The following is a 16,177-nucleotide window of genomic DNA, read 5'->3' as shown; positions in this document are numbered from 1 at the left end:
CTAGGCTAACATGTATAATTGAGCCTATAACAAGTCATTATATTCATATAGTGTTGATGTAGCTTTTTGTACGATTGGATTGGCGAGATAACTCTTGCAAGATAAAGTATAAGATTCCTCGAAAGACTAGGGACACATCGATGTTTAAGTCAATAAATAACTTTAAAAAAAAAAAAGAAGAATGAGAAGAGTTGGAAGATGAGAGAATACCTTATTTTGGGAGTCATGCCTCTTTTAATATGGGAGGCTTCTTAGGGATGGTCCCTTGATGCTTGCCACATGGCGGGCTTGTTGCCATATGATTACCTTTCATGTAATAGTCTGTTTTAGTGGGTCTTTGGTGGTTTATATCCACACCGCCTTTCTCATGGCTGACCTGTCCAATCCTCCATACTACGCTAACTAATAATACACAATTTTGCATGCTCAAATTAGATGGCGTCTTTCCTACAAAATAAAAAGAAAACCACCAGAATGGTACCGACTTTGGGCCAACGAGGGAGCTTCCAACAGTCAAGTTTGTTGTTTGTCTGATAAAGAGAAAATAGAAGCGAGAGTTTTTTCCTCTGAGAGATGAGTTGTACTTAAGTCTTAAGACAATACATGTCAAAAAAAAAAAAAAAAAAAGTCTTAAGAAGGCAATATGGGTCTTTTATTTGAGGATCCTTATGGACTTTTTAGACCTTCTTGGACTTGGGCCCCAGCCTATTTCTATCCACATCACATATAAACCATTTTAATGAACTTTAGTTAGGAAGGAATTAACTCAAAACACATCCAATTTCGATAACACCTCTTAGTCAGAAATTAATTCATAACCAACTCAGGCTTGGTTAATTAATCATGATGATACAAACAGAAATGATAATAAAGTTTTTTTAACTAAAAAACTAAACTACAGAACATTTCTTAAATTAACCACAACTTTCACTCCTACAGATTCATAATTTATTTGGGATAATAGTGATAGAATATGGGGGTGATCACACCCTCTGTATACTTTATAATCTTCATCCATGGTGATATATATCTTCTTCAGAGGTTATTAGCCTGAATAGATGCAACGCTGCAGAAGGGAATAATTCTCTACCCCTTTTTTCAGACTAATTTCTTCCTGAATTTTCAGCCTCAAGGAACTATCCATCCATTGTTATTCTACCTTTTGCATCGGTGACTTGACTTCAGGGGCTCCATCGTCTAGAAAAAAAAGGAAGGACTCCAAAGGCTCCATTTGCCATATTGGGCGTTCAAGAGCAAAAGTCTCTTTTTCGTTACTATGAGAAGTCACATTATTGGGTTCTAAACCATTGACCACACCAACACAGGAAAATATTAACCAAATGTTTTGGATTGAGATTACCAATTTTTTTTTAGGATATCTTCTAAATTTAGGAAATTGAAAAATAAAGCAATTTTTTTTTTTTTTTTTTTTGGGTTTACCTTTGATGGTGTGGACTCGCAGTGACCTTAAGACCGTCTTTTAAGAAAGAACTCGTCCTGCAAAATAAGGGAGAAATTGTCATAAGCTCGTTGATTCTAAATAATTGAGGGCATTCTGACACTCGAATTAGCAAAAGTATGATAAAAGGGTATTCAGGCATAATTTGTCTAAGGGTTTAATCGCATACATAATTGAGAGGTTTCACCTTTTATATATAGGCGGGGGTTCCCACCCTCTCTAGCTTAGGGGTTCACACAATTGGACTTCTTGTTGAGGGAATATAGGGGTAATTTCTGGCGTAGGAGGTTGTTACCTGACCTGACGGGAGAGGATCGACTGCGGTGTGTCTCATAGAGATGCAAGTGCATCCTTTAGTCTCGAACCTGGTGCGGACTTGGCCGTCGGGCCCTTCCCTATTCTCTATTGGGGCTTGGGCTTAGGTATGGTCTTGGCTGTTACATACCACCGGACTTAAATTTGACTTTCTAACGAACAAGCCCTCCCGTCGGTATCCAGGCCCTACAAGTTTTTTCTGATCTTTTCGGTAACTTTAACCGCCACAAGAAGTCTCCTTAAAGTGTAGCTGCAAGGTAATTAAGAAGAAGAAAAAAAATCGTCCAAATTTTTTTTATATATAGTTGTTTACTATCATGGACAGAAATCCAGTCATCTATTCCTGGGAAATGAAAACACTATATATATATATCTCTATATATATATATATATATAGAGAGAGAGAGAGAGAGAGAGAGAGAGAGCAAAGACAAATTCCTGAGAGCTCCCTCCCGACTTTTTGGCTGAAAAGAATCTAAGCGGAGGATAATTCTTTGTTGGTTGTTTATGCCATGTTGAACCATCACCATACTTGTGATTGAAGCATTGATTCCATCATTAGAGATGCTTGCCTTCTTCTGAATCATTTTTCCTTGTCATCTTTTCAAAACATTCATTTAATTTCTCACTTTTCTCTCCCTCCTAAATGATTTAAGCCTCCCCAACCCCTACAATTGGGCTACCCAAATTGGATGAAATTTGGACAACTCCAGGCCATTTGTAACAAGTAGATCTTGCAGCTCCTCTCTATGTGACTGACTGAATTAAGTGCAATTTGAGCAGCCGATCACAAGGATTCTCCTCCATGACTCATGCCGGTTCGTATTTGATCAAGAAAAAAACAAGGTGGTGAGATCTAAGCAGCTCTCACAAAACTAAGAATAGATAAAGATCTCCAGTAATTTTGATGCTCAAATTGTTAAAAATTCGATTCAGTCAACAAATGTGACAGACTCTTTATGTGCACACATGCCCGAGTAAGTTACTCTGTCACAAAGAATAGGCAGGCGAGCCCTATAGAAGCTCTCTCAGGTACATTTGCTGCTGAATTTGTCAGCAATGCAAAAACTTGAAAGTCTTTTTACTCTCACTTTTCTGCATTTCTGAATTTTTTTTGTTAATAAGTTATCTGATTAATGATCATTTACAATTGTCTTTGTTACTGATCTAGTAGAAGAGATTTCAGGATAACTTAGAGATGATATCTTATCACATTAGAAGTGGTTTATTCTAGTTAATCTTTCATATCTATTAGAATTAAAATTTGAATATTAGAAAATATATCTTATCATTAAGGGTAATTTATTCCAGACACCAGCAAGTGAATGAAATAATCAGAAAGGTTAATTATTCAACTCTAGTAGTTGTTTTGGGAGGTTTACGGTTACTCGAACTACTTTAAAATAAGAAGGCCTAGAATTACTCAAATTATCCTACCAAAATCTATTGTTTTTGTTAATTTTTTATTCCACATTACGTAGGCGTGTAACAATCTTTGATGAGAATATTACAAAGTCAGGCTGTTTTGTTAATGTTTTTTAAAGGGTGCATTCTGTTTTTTGTTTGAAAAAATATTATGATATGACGTAAAAGTGAAATTAGTTTTGTGTTCTGAATTGTTTATTAGTGTTTTTTGTCTATAAAACATAAAACAAATGTGAGAAAGATAATGATTTAAGAAACAAAGATGTTTAGATTGAAATGGAGGAAAAGTAAGGTCCATTTGGGTTTGTGATTTCAATAAGTGCAATTTAAAATAACGATTTTAAAATGTGCGATTTGAAAAAGTAATTTTTAAAGACGCAGTTAAGGGTCTGTTTGGGTTTGCGATTTCAAAAAGTGCGATTTAAAATAACGATTTTAAAATGTGCGATTTGAAAAAAAAATGATTTTTAAAAACGCAGTTATGCGTTTGGCAAAATCGCAATTTAACTTTTAAAATTGTAAATTAGCTTTTAAAATTCTGCATTTTCAAAAAAGCGTCATCTTACCTGCGATTTGAAAAAACAAATTTTCTGCGTTTTCAAATGTAGTTCTCAAACGAGTTATGTTTTGCGATTTGGTTTAAAATCGCACTTATTGTCTACGAAATTGCAATCTCAAACACACCCTCTAAGTATTTGGCAAAATCCCAGTTTACCCTTTAAAATCGTAAATTAGTCTTTAAAATTCTACGTTTTCAAAAAATACCCTCTTACATGCGATTTAAAAATGCAGATTTTCTACATTTTCAAATCGCAATTTTTAAAAACGCAGTTCTCAAACGATTTATGTTCAATGATTTGGTTTAAAATCGTACTTATTGTCAACGAAATCGCAATTCTAAATGCACCGTAAGTGCAAAAATCAAAAGAAGATGCTTTCTGAAAACAATCAATACAGGGATTTCCAAAAAGAGTTCTTGATATATAAAACAATAAACTTAAGAAAAAATGTTGCCTAAATAGATCCCACTGATAAATCAAAGAACAAAAAAACGATCTATAAAAATTCAACAAGAAGGAATTCGGCATGTGATGGATTGGAGCAAATAGAAACCAAGTAAATTGAGCCTAATCAATTGGTATATCAATTAAATCCAACCAAATAATGGAAATACTTTTAACTAATTCTAGCTCAAGATGAAAAGGAAATTAGGTGAAATAGGAGACAAATTTACAATGAGATGTAATATAATTAAGAAGACAAACAATGGAAGATGAAAGAGACATGATATACTTATCAGGGAGAGAGAGATCGAGAAGAGGAATGACTGACATTGCGAGGCAAACATGAAGCTATCCATTTTAGACAAGAACAAAATAGGTGAAATTGGCTAAATTTGCTAAGCAAATATCAAGATGTCTTTTTTTCGGCGGAATGCTCGAGGTTTTGTAAATCGTAGGTTATAATTTACAGATTCGGCTTGACTGGATCCGTTGAGATTGAAACACGTGTTTATTGTGTCTTGTTATAAGACACGATCCAGCTCCAATTGGAATTGAACCCAAGTTAAATCTATTACCATAGGATATCGCTCAATCCATTTATGAATAGCTTGTAATATATGTAATAATTAGTAGGAGACACATTTTAAATGGATATTCTATATTTGAAAAAAGCACTGATATACATCACACATTAAATTCATTGTTTTTCACCCATGCATAACTCCTAAGAAAAAATTCTTCCCAATTAGTGCACTTGGTTAAAAATCATTAAACCTTTCACTCTTAACAGCTTGCAATTTTGTTCACAAAAAATAATAAAAATAAATAAATAAAAAATAAAAATGGAATACTAATTAGCTGGTTGCTAAAATTTTAAGAAATAGCTGTATTTAGCAATCTGGAGACTAAATAACATGAGGTGAAAAAGGTCAGGAAACAGAATCCACAAGTATGAAAAAGATTGCAAGGTCATTGTTTCACTGTCATTGTCTTTTTAGAATTCATCTCCCTTGTAATAAGGCTATTGGTTGTCCGATATTATGGGTAACCTCATTTGAGAAGGCACTTGAGCCTCACTTACCTGCTCGAACAGGTGTCTGAGCAAACCACACGAATAGGGGCCTGAATTGCCCAAACACCTACCCAAGTAAAGTGGGAGCTAAAATCCATTATACAGCCTCATTGCACCAGATCTCCATCCATCTTTAGATTGTGTTGTGAACAACATTTTTCAACTTGTGTTTGTGGTCATCGATGCCATATCCTCCTCTTTCATTAATTGCTAAAATTCCAATTACCAACCCAAAAAAAAAAATAAATAAATAAAGAACTTAAATATTCAACTTTACATGCCACATAAAAGTGTGAAATGACATTTGTTTCTATGATTTGCTTTTCTTTTTTTCCCTTTCCCTTACCAACATGGCATCCATGTGACATTTACCCCCCAAAAGACAACATTATCATATAAAGTGCTTTAATTTAAGAGATAAACTCAAAACAGTATCATTTTAGATACTCTTTGCAAATAGCATTATTAGAACAGGGGATCTTTTAGATTGTCCTGCCAAAAAACAGAGGATATTTTATGTGGATACTTCAAAAACAAAAAACCAACAGCTAGATTAAGGGGGTATTCTGTTTATGCGAATATCTAGTTAATAGATAAAGCAAATCCAGCTAAACAAAAGATTCCTCTGTTGCGAAATCATGGATATAATGAACTTCACCAGTTCACCTAACAACAATTGCAAGTGGCAGTTTCTGCCATCAACAGCACATGGAAGCAGTTAAACAGCTATTAGACAATACATCCCTAATGAAAAGGGCCTGTGGGCCTAATTGATATATTTACAACCACATATTTCTTGATAACAAGTCGACCAAATTCTCCCTAACACTAATATTTTCTTTCCCCGGCAACTACCACAAAACAAACAGATCCTAAAGATAGCTATTTGATGAAAACATTAAGACCCTCATCCTGATCTACCTAATGGAAGGTCTCATAAGGAAATAAAATGGAAAAAATAACAATGGTTGCATAAAACCAAGAAAAAGAAAGAATATTTTCATTTCCCAAACATCAGTTATTTTGTAATAATTGTTCGTTCATCTACCCTCATTGGCTAGCTGTAAAGACTCATCCCTCATCAACTTTAAGCTGAGGTTGTTGAATCTTTCTCGTGAATATTGCCTGGATGCTTTTCTCCAGTCTGTACCAGCTTTCATCATAGCAGCAAACTCTTCATAACTTATGCGCCCATCCTGCAAGATTAAATGAGAACAAGGTTTGACTCTCAATATAAGACTTGATATCTGAAGTGTTGAGCGGTAACACGTAACTGAATTAATGCCAAGGAGTCGCACAAAAACCAATGGCAAAAAGCTATGCAAATAGATAGCTCTAGAGTGCTATAAAATTGTGTTAAATCATTCCTTATCCGTGGGCTCAAACTCTCTCAAAAGCTAAACCTAATAAAAAAATTTGAATTTAATCATTTAATTTATATTCTAACAATCTCTCTCACGTGTGGATTCAAACTCCCGCCCTCAATAAGTAAAGCCTAACACATTGAATATTTAATTGAAATGAAAGGTGAATTACATAGACAAATTCGACTCAAAACCTTTGTTCTGATACTATGTTAAATCACTACTTACCCCAAAAGTAAGCTAATAATAAATTGTGAATTAAATTATTTAATTAATACTCAAACAGATTGATAATATGAATGCATAACTAACGGGGGGAATTGCATGAGAGGGTTTTAAGAAAGTCATGCTTTAGATAAAGAGGCACGGTATAGGATGATACAAAAACAAGCACACTTATCAAATGAGCACGTCCAGTTTTAAAAACAAAAGTAAAATGCACCTCCACCTCCTGTGGACTGGGTTAATTCCATTGACACCTTTTGGGTTTTTGTTTTAATTAATCACACATGTTGTATCAAGTTGTTCTAATCAACCACTTCATCCACCTCTCTTTAAATCATTAACGGCATTTTTTCCCTATTTGGCCCACGTGACCTTACACTTGCAACTCTTATCGACAATGAAGCTAAGTTCAAAGTTGTCGGCATCCCCATTATCTTCAATTGCTCATTTGCCACCCAATCCTAGACCGCATTGGCAATTTCACATACTTCAATCCAATCCTACTTGGTGACCGAGGGTGGGTGTCTCTATGTGTGTAGCTTGGGTGTTTCTATGGGGTTTGGGTCATTGATTGGGCAGCGTATAGAGGCTTGATTGATCGATCAATGTTGATGTTGGTATTTGCCAACCTCTAGAGTGATGAGTGAGAGGGCTTGAATGTCAATCAGCGCAAATGGATTCTCACAAGGTTTCTGATGGATTTGTTTAGTGGCTTGGGGGTGATTTGGGTAATGGGTGTGCTGAATCTTGGGGTGCATTTGTACGGTGGTCTGGTGGTGAGTATGCTTTGGCCATGGGCAGCCAAGTTCTGCATTGAGGTGTTCTTATGGCGCGATCAGGCACATGATGGTGAAGGATGGTGTCACTAGATTTAGAGGAATCGCATCTAACTTGGCTGTGACGCCACCTTGGAGGAAGAGGACAATGTCTGGCTGGAAATGTTGGGTTTTGGTACAGGCATAATTGGAAGTAGAAAGATTGCTGTTGATAATTTAACGAGAGGGGGATCGAAGTGATTAATTAGAACAACTTTGATAGCACACGAGGTGTGATAAAAAATAAAAAAATAAAAAATAAAAAAATAAAAAAAATTGAAATCCCAAGGGGTGTCAATGGAGCTGACCCAAACCACATGTGCAAGTGTATGTTACCATTAAAACAACAAGAAACCCATGCGATAACGATTCCAGAAGGTCGATAGGAGCATTAATGGGAAGCAAGGCAAGGAATGATCTGATATGATATGGTTATTCATAGTACCAATATATTGGAAGTTTAAAGCCCTTCAATAGCCAAAAGATGCGAAGCTTGATTTAAAAAACTAAAAGTAGACATGGTGATTCCTACTTAGTCATATGGTACTTAGATAATTCGAATGTCAGAAAAAAAGTATATCCCAGCAAAATCTTGCTTGAAAAAAGAGCTTCAATACTAACCTTGTCTGTGTCCACGTCATGCATAATGGCATTGATAACTTCCTCACTGTTGGCGTCTGGTTCATCATTCAAAGCATCCCGCAGCTCTTCAATCTCTATGTAACCACTCTGGTTTTGATCAAAGAATGCAAAAGCTTTGTGTAGATGCTCATCATTGCCCATTTTTTTAAGATGCACTGAAACAGCAACAAACTCTCCATAATTTAGAGCTCCATCGCCGTCAACATCAGCCTGTAGTAATCAAATTTCAATTATTCCCTTAAATATCATCATATTTAGGAGACTGATCAACCTATGTTCTTTTTCTTCATTCTTTCAGTTTTTTTTTTTTTTGGAAAGGGGGGGGGGGGGGGGGGGGGGGGGTGGCTGCAGTAGAGGACAAAGAGAATAACTCCAGCGCAGCTAAAAATAAAACCTGCAAACTCGCTGCTCAACATGTCCAGATTCTTATAACAATATTATTTGGGGCAAGATTATCACAGTGATTGTACTTCAAAAGAGGGAAGGTCAGGGAGCAGGGATTATGGAGGATAATTAGTTGGTTAAGGCTAAACATGATGCTTACAGCTTCCATTAGGATTTGAAGATCTGCATCAGAAATCTGTTGGCCAAGCTTCAGCAACCCTACCCTAAGTTCCTCAAGGTTTATCTTGCCTCTGTTGCCGGTGTCCATCATATCAAAGGCTTCCTTTATGCCAGCCACTTCCTCCACTGACAAATGCTCAGCCACCACCTATGGATGAAAAACTCAAAGTTCAGACATCAAATAAATGAAATCATAATATTACAGGGACAACATTCTAGAAAGAACATTATTAGACCTTCAAACGTTTTCTTGCATAGGATATACCAGGCAAACGAATTTTTCAAAATGACAAAAGAAGAGTAAGATGTCAAACTGAGAACCTCGAAAGAGCTAGGCGTATAAGATTATCTCTACTTTCACACAACAATATGAAGTAAACATTTGGAATCTTTTTATATCAAGCAAATCCCGATCATTACCCTTAGAGCTCTTTTTTTGAGCTTGTTCATCACTGAAAATTGTTTGAGCCTTGCTTTCACAGTCTCACCCAGTGGAACATTTGGAGCCCTTTTTGCATTTTGTATCCAAGGATGATCTGCGTGTGATAGCATAGGCATAATTGTTTAATACTGAGCAATAAATCTCAGCACATTTGAAACAAATAAAGCTTATGAAGCAGAACATTACCAAGCACTTCCTGAGCTTTAAGCCGCCGCTTAGGATCAGGATCAAGCATTTTCTTCACAAGGTCCTTTGCGTTATCAGAGACTTTAGGCCATGGGTCCCTCTTAAAATCAATGACGGAGCGAATGATTGCCTGTGCTACCCCTTGTTCAGTTTCTGGATGAAAAACATAATGAACTTTATGAGAATACAACCCAACAAAAAATATGAGAAACTACATTCTTTAAAAGATGGGCATAACATTATCTCAATCAGGAATAGAAATTTTGAAATAGTTTAATGGGGTAATTGTGCTTTAACACAGACTCTCAAAGCACAAAAAACATTAGAAAAGTCAATAGTCAAAAGCAAACCTGCCCAGAATGGTGGAACACCACAAAGTAAAATATACAAGATAACTCCAGCACTCCACACATCAACCTCTGGGCCATAATTGCGCTTCAGAACCTCTGGAGCCATGTAATAGGGACTACCCACGATCTCATTAAACTGCTCACCTGCATATAATTGAATCCTTCAGGTCGAGTAGTATATAACATAATACAAAGATGAGCAGGCTCAATAGATGAAGTGCAATACCAGGTTTGAAGAATACAGACAACCCAAAATCAATTGCCTTCAAGGGGGATGTTTCCTTCTTGTTTGCAAACAAAAAGTTCTCTGGTTTGAGATCACGATGCATCACTCCATGCTTGTGACACATCTGCAATGAAAATGCATGTAAATGTACCAGATTACTTTACATGAACATGTTGAGCTAAGGGAGGAGCATACATATCCAACAACAAGTTCATAGAAATCATTAGAAGTGGGAGTTTAACCAGAGCCAGCAAAAAAGTTGGTCCAACATAGGCCAAAAGCAGAGACACACACACACAAACAATAAAGAGGCAAAGAGAGAGAGAGAGAGAGAGAGAGAGAGAGGAGAAAATTACAGGGCAATATTTTAATAAATGCCTAGAGGTAATTCAGTCAGCTCAAAGTGTTCTTGTGTCAATTCCTAAGTCGAAAAATATATTTCACTGCGAGATTTATCATCTTGATGTAGTAATGTCACGTGTTTAATTGAAATTAATCACTTACGCCTTTTTGTAAAAGGCAGGGCGTTTCAAATATGGCGGCACTGAAATCCTAAGCATCAAAATGTACAGTCAATTCATTGCATTGAAACCAACTAGTCTGCATCCGTGACAGATCTCATGATAGGCAGTGATAACATGCACAGTTTATAAAGAAGTCGGCCAGCTTACAATCTAGAAGACAATGAAACGATCCACAAAAGTGGGCGGTGGGGATTCTAAACCAAGGATAAAAAACGTAGAAAACGATAAATTATTGAAATTATATTTGAATTTGTTATTTTGACTTCAAAAGCCTAAATGAACAAGAACACAGACACATCAAGTTCAAAACCAACAGCAAGAGGTAAACCATAAATGTTGTAACAATAGTAAATAGAATGTTGTAACCCTAAGTTACCAGCATATAACTATACCTAGAATAAGAACATTCCAAATCCGATTCAGCCAGCAACAAACAAGCAAAAACCAAATTCTAACATGCTATATAGAAGTCAAGCACTATCATAAGCATCAAAATCCATAACAACATTAAACCAAACCAGCAACTCAAAAAGTGATCCAAATTCAACCTGGACAACTTCAACAATGGTCCTCATAACGCCTGCAGCAGCGCGTTCTGTGTAATGCCCCCTTGCCACAATCCGATCGAACAGCTCACCGCCCTCGCACAATTCCATCACAATGTGAACCGCCTGGTCATCCTCATAAGTATCCTTCAAAGTCACAATGTTCGGGTGCTTAGGCAAATGCCTCATAATCTCCACCTCCCTCCTCACATCCTCAATATCCACAGCAGTCCTAAGCTTCTTCTTGGATATCGATTTGCAGGCGAACTTTTCGCCAGAGGACAAATCGGTACACAAGTACGTGACCCCGAATTCACCTCGGCCCAGCTCACGGCCGAGCTCACAATTGGCCGAGATGTCATGGTCCGTGGGATCTTTCAAGACCCAGAGCTTGCTCCCACCTCCAGTTCCATTGGCCACAGCGTAATCAACAGAAAATGGATTGGGTTTCTTCTTGTGCTTCTTGTTTTTATTCTGAGAAGGAGTACTGGGGCTTGCACAGCAATTTCCCATTGGATCAGAGCCTCAAACTTTGAAATTCTTCAAGCTTTTTCTGAAGAATAAGACCCAATAAAGCATAAAGGTAAACAAATCAGAATCTGAGCATGAAAGTACAAGAGAATCAGAACATCATATTAAATCCAGCAAATTTACAATTCAGCTCCATTTTCTGCCGAACGTCAATTCTCCAAAGATTTGGGAAATTCTCTTTTCAAATTTACAAGAAAACCCATGAATCTTTGATTTTCTAAGACACCCACATAATTAAAAAAGATTAAATTTTGCAATAAATCCCCAAAATCTGTGGAAGATACTGCAATTAGCCAAAAATAATTTCAAAAAATAAATATACCTGGAAAAGAGAGCAAGAGGGTATTTTTATTTCCAAGAATCTACAGGCCCAGAAGATATTAGGCCAAAATGTTAGAGAAACAAAACCCACCAATAAATCTTAGAAATTTTAGGTGACTGAGAAAAAATATGGAGGAAGACCCAGATGAGTTTTGAGATATGAAGGCCAAGAGCTTGACTTAATAGTGGGGAGGAGAAGAAATGAAGGGTTTGGGAAAGAGCAGAATGTGAATTTGAAAGGATCAGTTTCTCAAAGTGTGAATGAATATGAATGAGAGTCAAAGCTGTCTTTTTTGGCTCAGATTTTCTCTCTCTAAAACCTCCCTCTCTCTCTCTCTCATCTAATTTTTCTTTTTTCTTTTTCTTGTCGCTTGGATTCAACAATGGAATGAGACAGACAGAAGAAACCTTTCTCCAGCAGTCCCCCTCTTTTTTCCCTTTTTTTCTTTTTCTGTTTTTTCAGTTCCAAAAATATACAAGCAAATCTCTTGGCTTTGTTTGCTAGCACCTTTTTTTTTTTTTTTTCTCTCTTTTATATTTTTTAAAATAAAAATATCCACAAATAATACAAAACACAATATATTTAAATTTATTTTTACTTTTATATTACATCAAAACACTTTTTAAATTTTCTTTTTTCAAAAAAAAAAAATGCCACTCTTGAAAAGGCATTAACAAACTGATCCAATTTTTTTGCTTTGCTTTTTTATTCGATTTTATAAATATATATATATAAGTTAAAAATGTTTATAACTCGCTTGGGTGTGTAATTTTAAAAAAAAATTATAAATATTGAAAGAATTTATTTTTTGAAATTATGTTTCAATGACTACCTTCGGTTTGCAAGCTTATTTCTTAATGGTTTCCTTTTGGGGTTATATGATGCATGAATTCAAATACATAAAAGATGGAGAGATAAGTAAGAAAGAATTAGAAAGGCTTCCAATTATGGTTTGTAGGGCATATTACTAGGGAAGCTAATGAAGCCGCCTGTTATTTAGCAAAAGCAGTTTTTTACCAATTTTTAAATAAATTCAAAATAGTTATGTTTTTATTTAGAGTATTGTAGTTGCCGAGCAATATGTCTCTTTTTGAGTGAATGAAAACATGCATTTTCTTTTTCTTTTTCTTTTTCTTTTTTGTTTTCTTTTTTTTAAAAAAAATAATAATAAAAAAAAAATAAAAAAAAAAAGGGGGGGGAGGGAAGGAGAAAGAAGAAGAAGGTTGGTTAGTCACCCATCACCGCCCCAAATAAATTGGGTGGTTCGGGAGCTAATTAATTAATTCAAACATATGCATATTAAGTCATACATTCAATCCAAACCACAAAGTTGTACACAATTTCAACCTTTTGCCTTTAAGAGTGTGCTTGGCTTGGAATTTCGTCTGCCCATAATAAAATAAAATTGCAAAAAAAAAATCTTGTTTAGCAATGCACTTGAAAATAAAAAAAATAAAAAAATTATGGTTTGAAAAAATATATAAACAAAATATACTTTTTAAAATCGTAAACAATAAAATGCATTTTAAAAAATATCCAATTTTAATGGTCAAGCTGCTATTGCAATTTTATTAACTGTATTTTTTAAAGAGTAATGATTCACTACCACCTAAATATACAACTTTTCACCACTTTGCCTACGTGGCAAGGTAGTCCCTCATCTTAATTTAGTTTTAAAAAGAATAATGATTCAATGTCACCTAAATATACAACTTTTTACCACATTGCCTATGTGACAAGGTAGTACCCACTACTTTTTGAGTTTTTTTTATTTTTTAAAAATAAATTAAGGTGAGGGACCACCTTGCCACATAGACAATGTGGTGAAAAGTTGTATATTTAGGTGGAGAAATGATCCCTACACTCATTTCTCACAACAGCCCCACAACAAGCTGATGTGGCTGGTAATATTTTATGGAAAATATTAGATTTACAACACCAATACAACAACTGTACAACAACCCCTCACATGAGGGTGGGCCCCAGATACTGGGGCCCACCCTCATGTGAGGGGTTGTTGTACAGTTGTTGTATTGGTATTGTACAAGAATCAAATCCCATATTTTATTACCTTTTTTGTTTTCTTTTCTTTTCTTTTTGTAAAAAAATAATAAAATACTACCATCCATATCAGCTTGTTGTGGAGCTGTTGTGAGAAATGAGTGTAGGGATCATTTCTCATTTAGGTAGTAGTGAATCATTTCTCGTGAATCATTACTCTAAAAATAATAAAACTCAAAAAATAGTGGGGGACCACCTTACCACATAAGCAAGGTAGTGAAAAGTTGTATATTTAGGTGGCATTAAATCACTACTCTTTTTTAAAATCGTATTTTTTTTTTATTAATTGTGTTTTAAAATTATTATTTTTTCAAACCGCACGTTTCGAAGCGTTGAAATATTGACCCTAATTACCATCTTGTATTTAGTTTTATATTATCTTGGACTTTTTTCTTTTGTGGGGCTTACTTTATTCGCCGTATGTGATATTTAATTCATTTATTTGTAACTGACTTTTCAATTTAAGGCACAAGAAATCACTTTTCTTTCATTATATGTTACACGGATATTGCCTTAATGGTTGAGGAAAAAACCAAAATCATAGTCTTTGATTTGAGAGAAGATCTAGTGATAGTGATGTACAGATCTAACTAAAAATTGCTTTACTTTTACTACACTCTTTTACAAAATTACAAAATTACGTGGCAATTTTTTAATGATAAAAAAATTAAAAAACAAAATTTAATAAATAAATTTATTGTTTAATGATCGATATGATAAACGTTACGTGAACCACCGCATCAATTTGTAAAAAAGTGTAGCACTCAATCGAAACTTCTCTATTTGGCTATATCCAAATTTCGAACGTACAAACTTTGGTTATGAGTCATAACTAAAGTAGTGGCTCACCTCCGATTTACTTTCTTTGTGTTTCTTCCAATACAAGGTATAGTTTGTGCCACATTGAGTGCATATAATCCGAACGTCCAAAACAAAATATAACATTTTATTCTATTCACATTGAATCGGTCATTCTTGACTCAACAACACAACTTTCTTCATCTTCCTCCTCCACTCCCAACTCCTGACCGCCGTAGTTGCTAATGAACGAGCTAAGTGGTAGATAGCGCGGGATCTCGAGAATGACTCTAACAACTTTTTTAAGATATTGGTGTCGGTCAAGCTCTTGAAGGACCTATGTATTGTTACATTGTGTGTAACAATTGTGAACTATTAACATGTAAGTAATTTCTAGGGTAGATTTGATTTTAAGATAATACTTACGTGACAGTATGTCATTCCTATAATCAATAAAATAAAATAAAAATATATGCTCAACTCATATCCATCCATGAATTTTGCGCAATTTGTGCAACAGGTTACCCATCTATCTTAATAAATATTTGTGGTTAAAAAGGAAACCATCATTCTAAAGAATGAGCTGCACAATTGCTTAATTTTAGAACTATTTTATGGTCTGTTTGGATTTGCGATTTCAAAAAGTGCGATTTAAAAAAGTGATTTTTAAAAATGCAGGTAAACGTTTGGCAAAATCGCAGTTTGGCATTTAAAATTGCAGATTAGCCTTTTAAAAGACTGCGTTTTCAAAAAAGCATCACATTGCCTACAATTTGAATAAGCATTTTTTTTTGCGTTTTCAAATCGTAATTTTTTAAAAACGCAGTTTTCAAACGGTTCATTTTTTGCGATTTAGTTTAAAATCGCATTTTTTCTCTACGAAATCGCAATTACAAACGCACCCTTATTATTACATTTCAACTCTATTTATTAGGACCGAGATCCAGCAATGAGCCTATTCTATTAATTACAAAGCAATGGGTAGCTTCACTGCTTAACCTCCACCATCTCGGATAGGTGTTCCGACAGACTGAGCATTTGCCTCAACAACCTCTCGCACGAAAATGTTAATAAGACAAATTCATTGCATGAAATCTAAATCCTAATTATTGGCTCAAAGATACAAAATTACAAATTCAAATATAAATTTAAGAAGAATGATCAGCTCCTTTGAAACCATCTTCCCAATGATGAGCCCTTGATTTATATAAAGAAACCCTATTCAACCCGTGAACCTTAGAACAAGACAGTTGACGTGAGGCCTACGCATTGAAATATTGGTGGGTAGTTGCGTAGGAATGTAAGAA

At 35.1% G+C, this 16,177-nt stretch overlaps 1 protein-coding gene across 1 annotated transcript; it reads right to left on the bottom strand.

The window, feature by feature from the left end:
• Positions 1-6,020: 6,020 nt before the first annotated feature.
• Positions 6,021-12,383, bottom strand: LOC133877382 (calcium-dependent protein kinase 8-like). Its single transcript, XM_062315659.1, has 9 exons — positions 12,012-12,383; positions 11,162-11,711; positions 10,090-10,213; positions 9,864-10,007; positions 9,514-9,666; positions 9,306-9,421; positions 8,866-9,033; positions 8,301-8,531; positions 6,021-6,471 (listed from the first exon to the last, which is right to left on the bottom strand). Exons 2-9 carry the CDS (start codon positions 11,669-11,671, stop codon positions 6,316-6,318), a joined length of 1,602 nt encoding a protein of 533 aa, XP_062171643.1. The 5' UTR covers positions 11,672-11,711; positions 12,012-12,383; the 3' UTR covers positions 6,021-6,315.
• Positions 12,384-16,177: the final 3,794 nt, after the last annotated feature.

The sequence above is a fragment of the Alnus glutinosa genome, chromosome 9, assembly GCF_958979055.1.
Source record: "Alnus glutinosa chromosome 9, dhAlnGlut1.1, whole genome shotgun sequence".
Taxonomy (NCBI): Eukaryota; Viridiplantae; Streptophyta; class Magnoliopsida; order Fagales; family Betulaceae; genus Alnus; species Alnus glutinosa.
This window is presented reverse-complemented; position numbering and strand designations above follow the sequence as displayed.

Coding starts and splice junctions, on each gene's coding strand:
- LOC133877382 (XM_062315659.1), bottom strand. CDS start 11,671: ATGGGAAATTGCTGTGCAAGCCCCAGTACTCCTTCTCAGAATAAAAAC. Junction 10,214..11,161: donor CCATTGTTGAAGTTGTCCAG/GTTGAATTTGGA, acceptor TTTTCATTGCAG/ATGTGTCACAAGCATGGAGT. Junction 9,667..9,863: donor TGTTCCACCATTCTGGGCAG/GTTTGCTTTTGA, acceptor TTTTTCATCCAG/AAACTGAACAAGGGGTAGCA.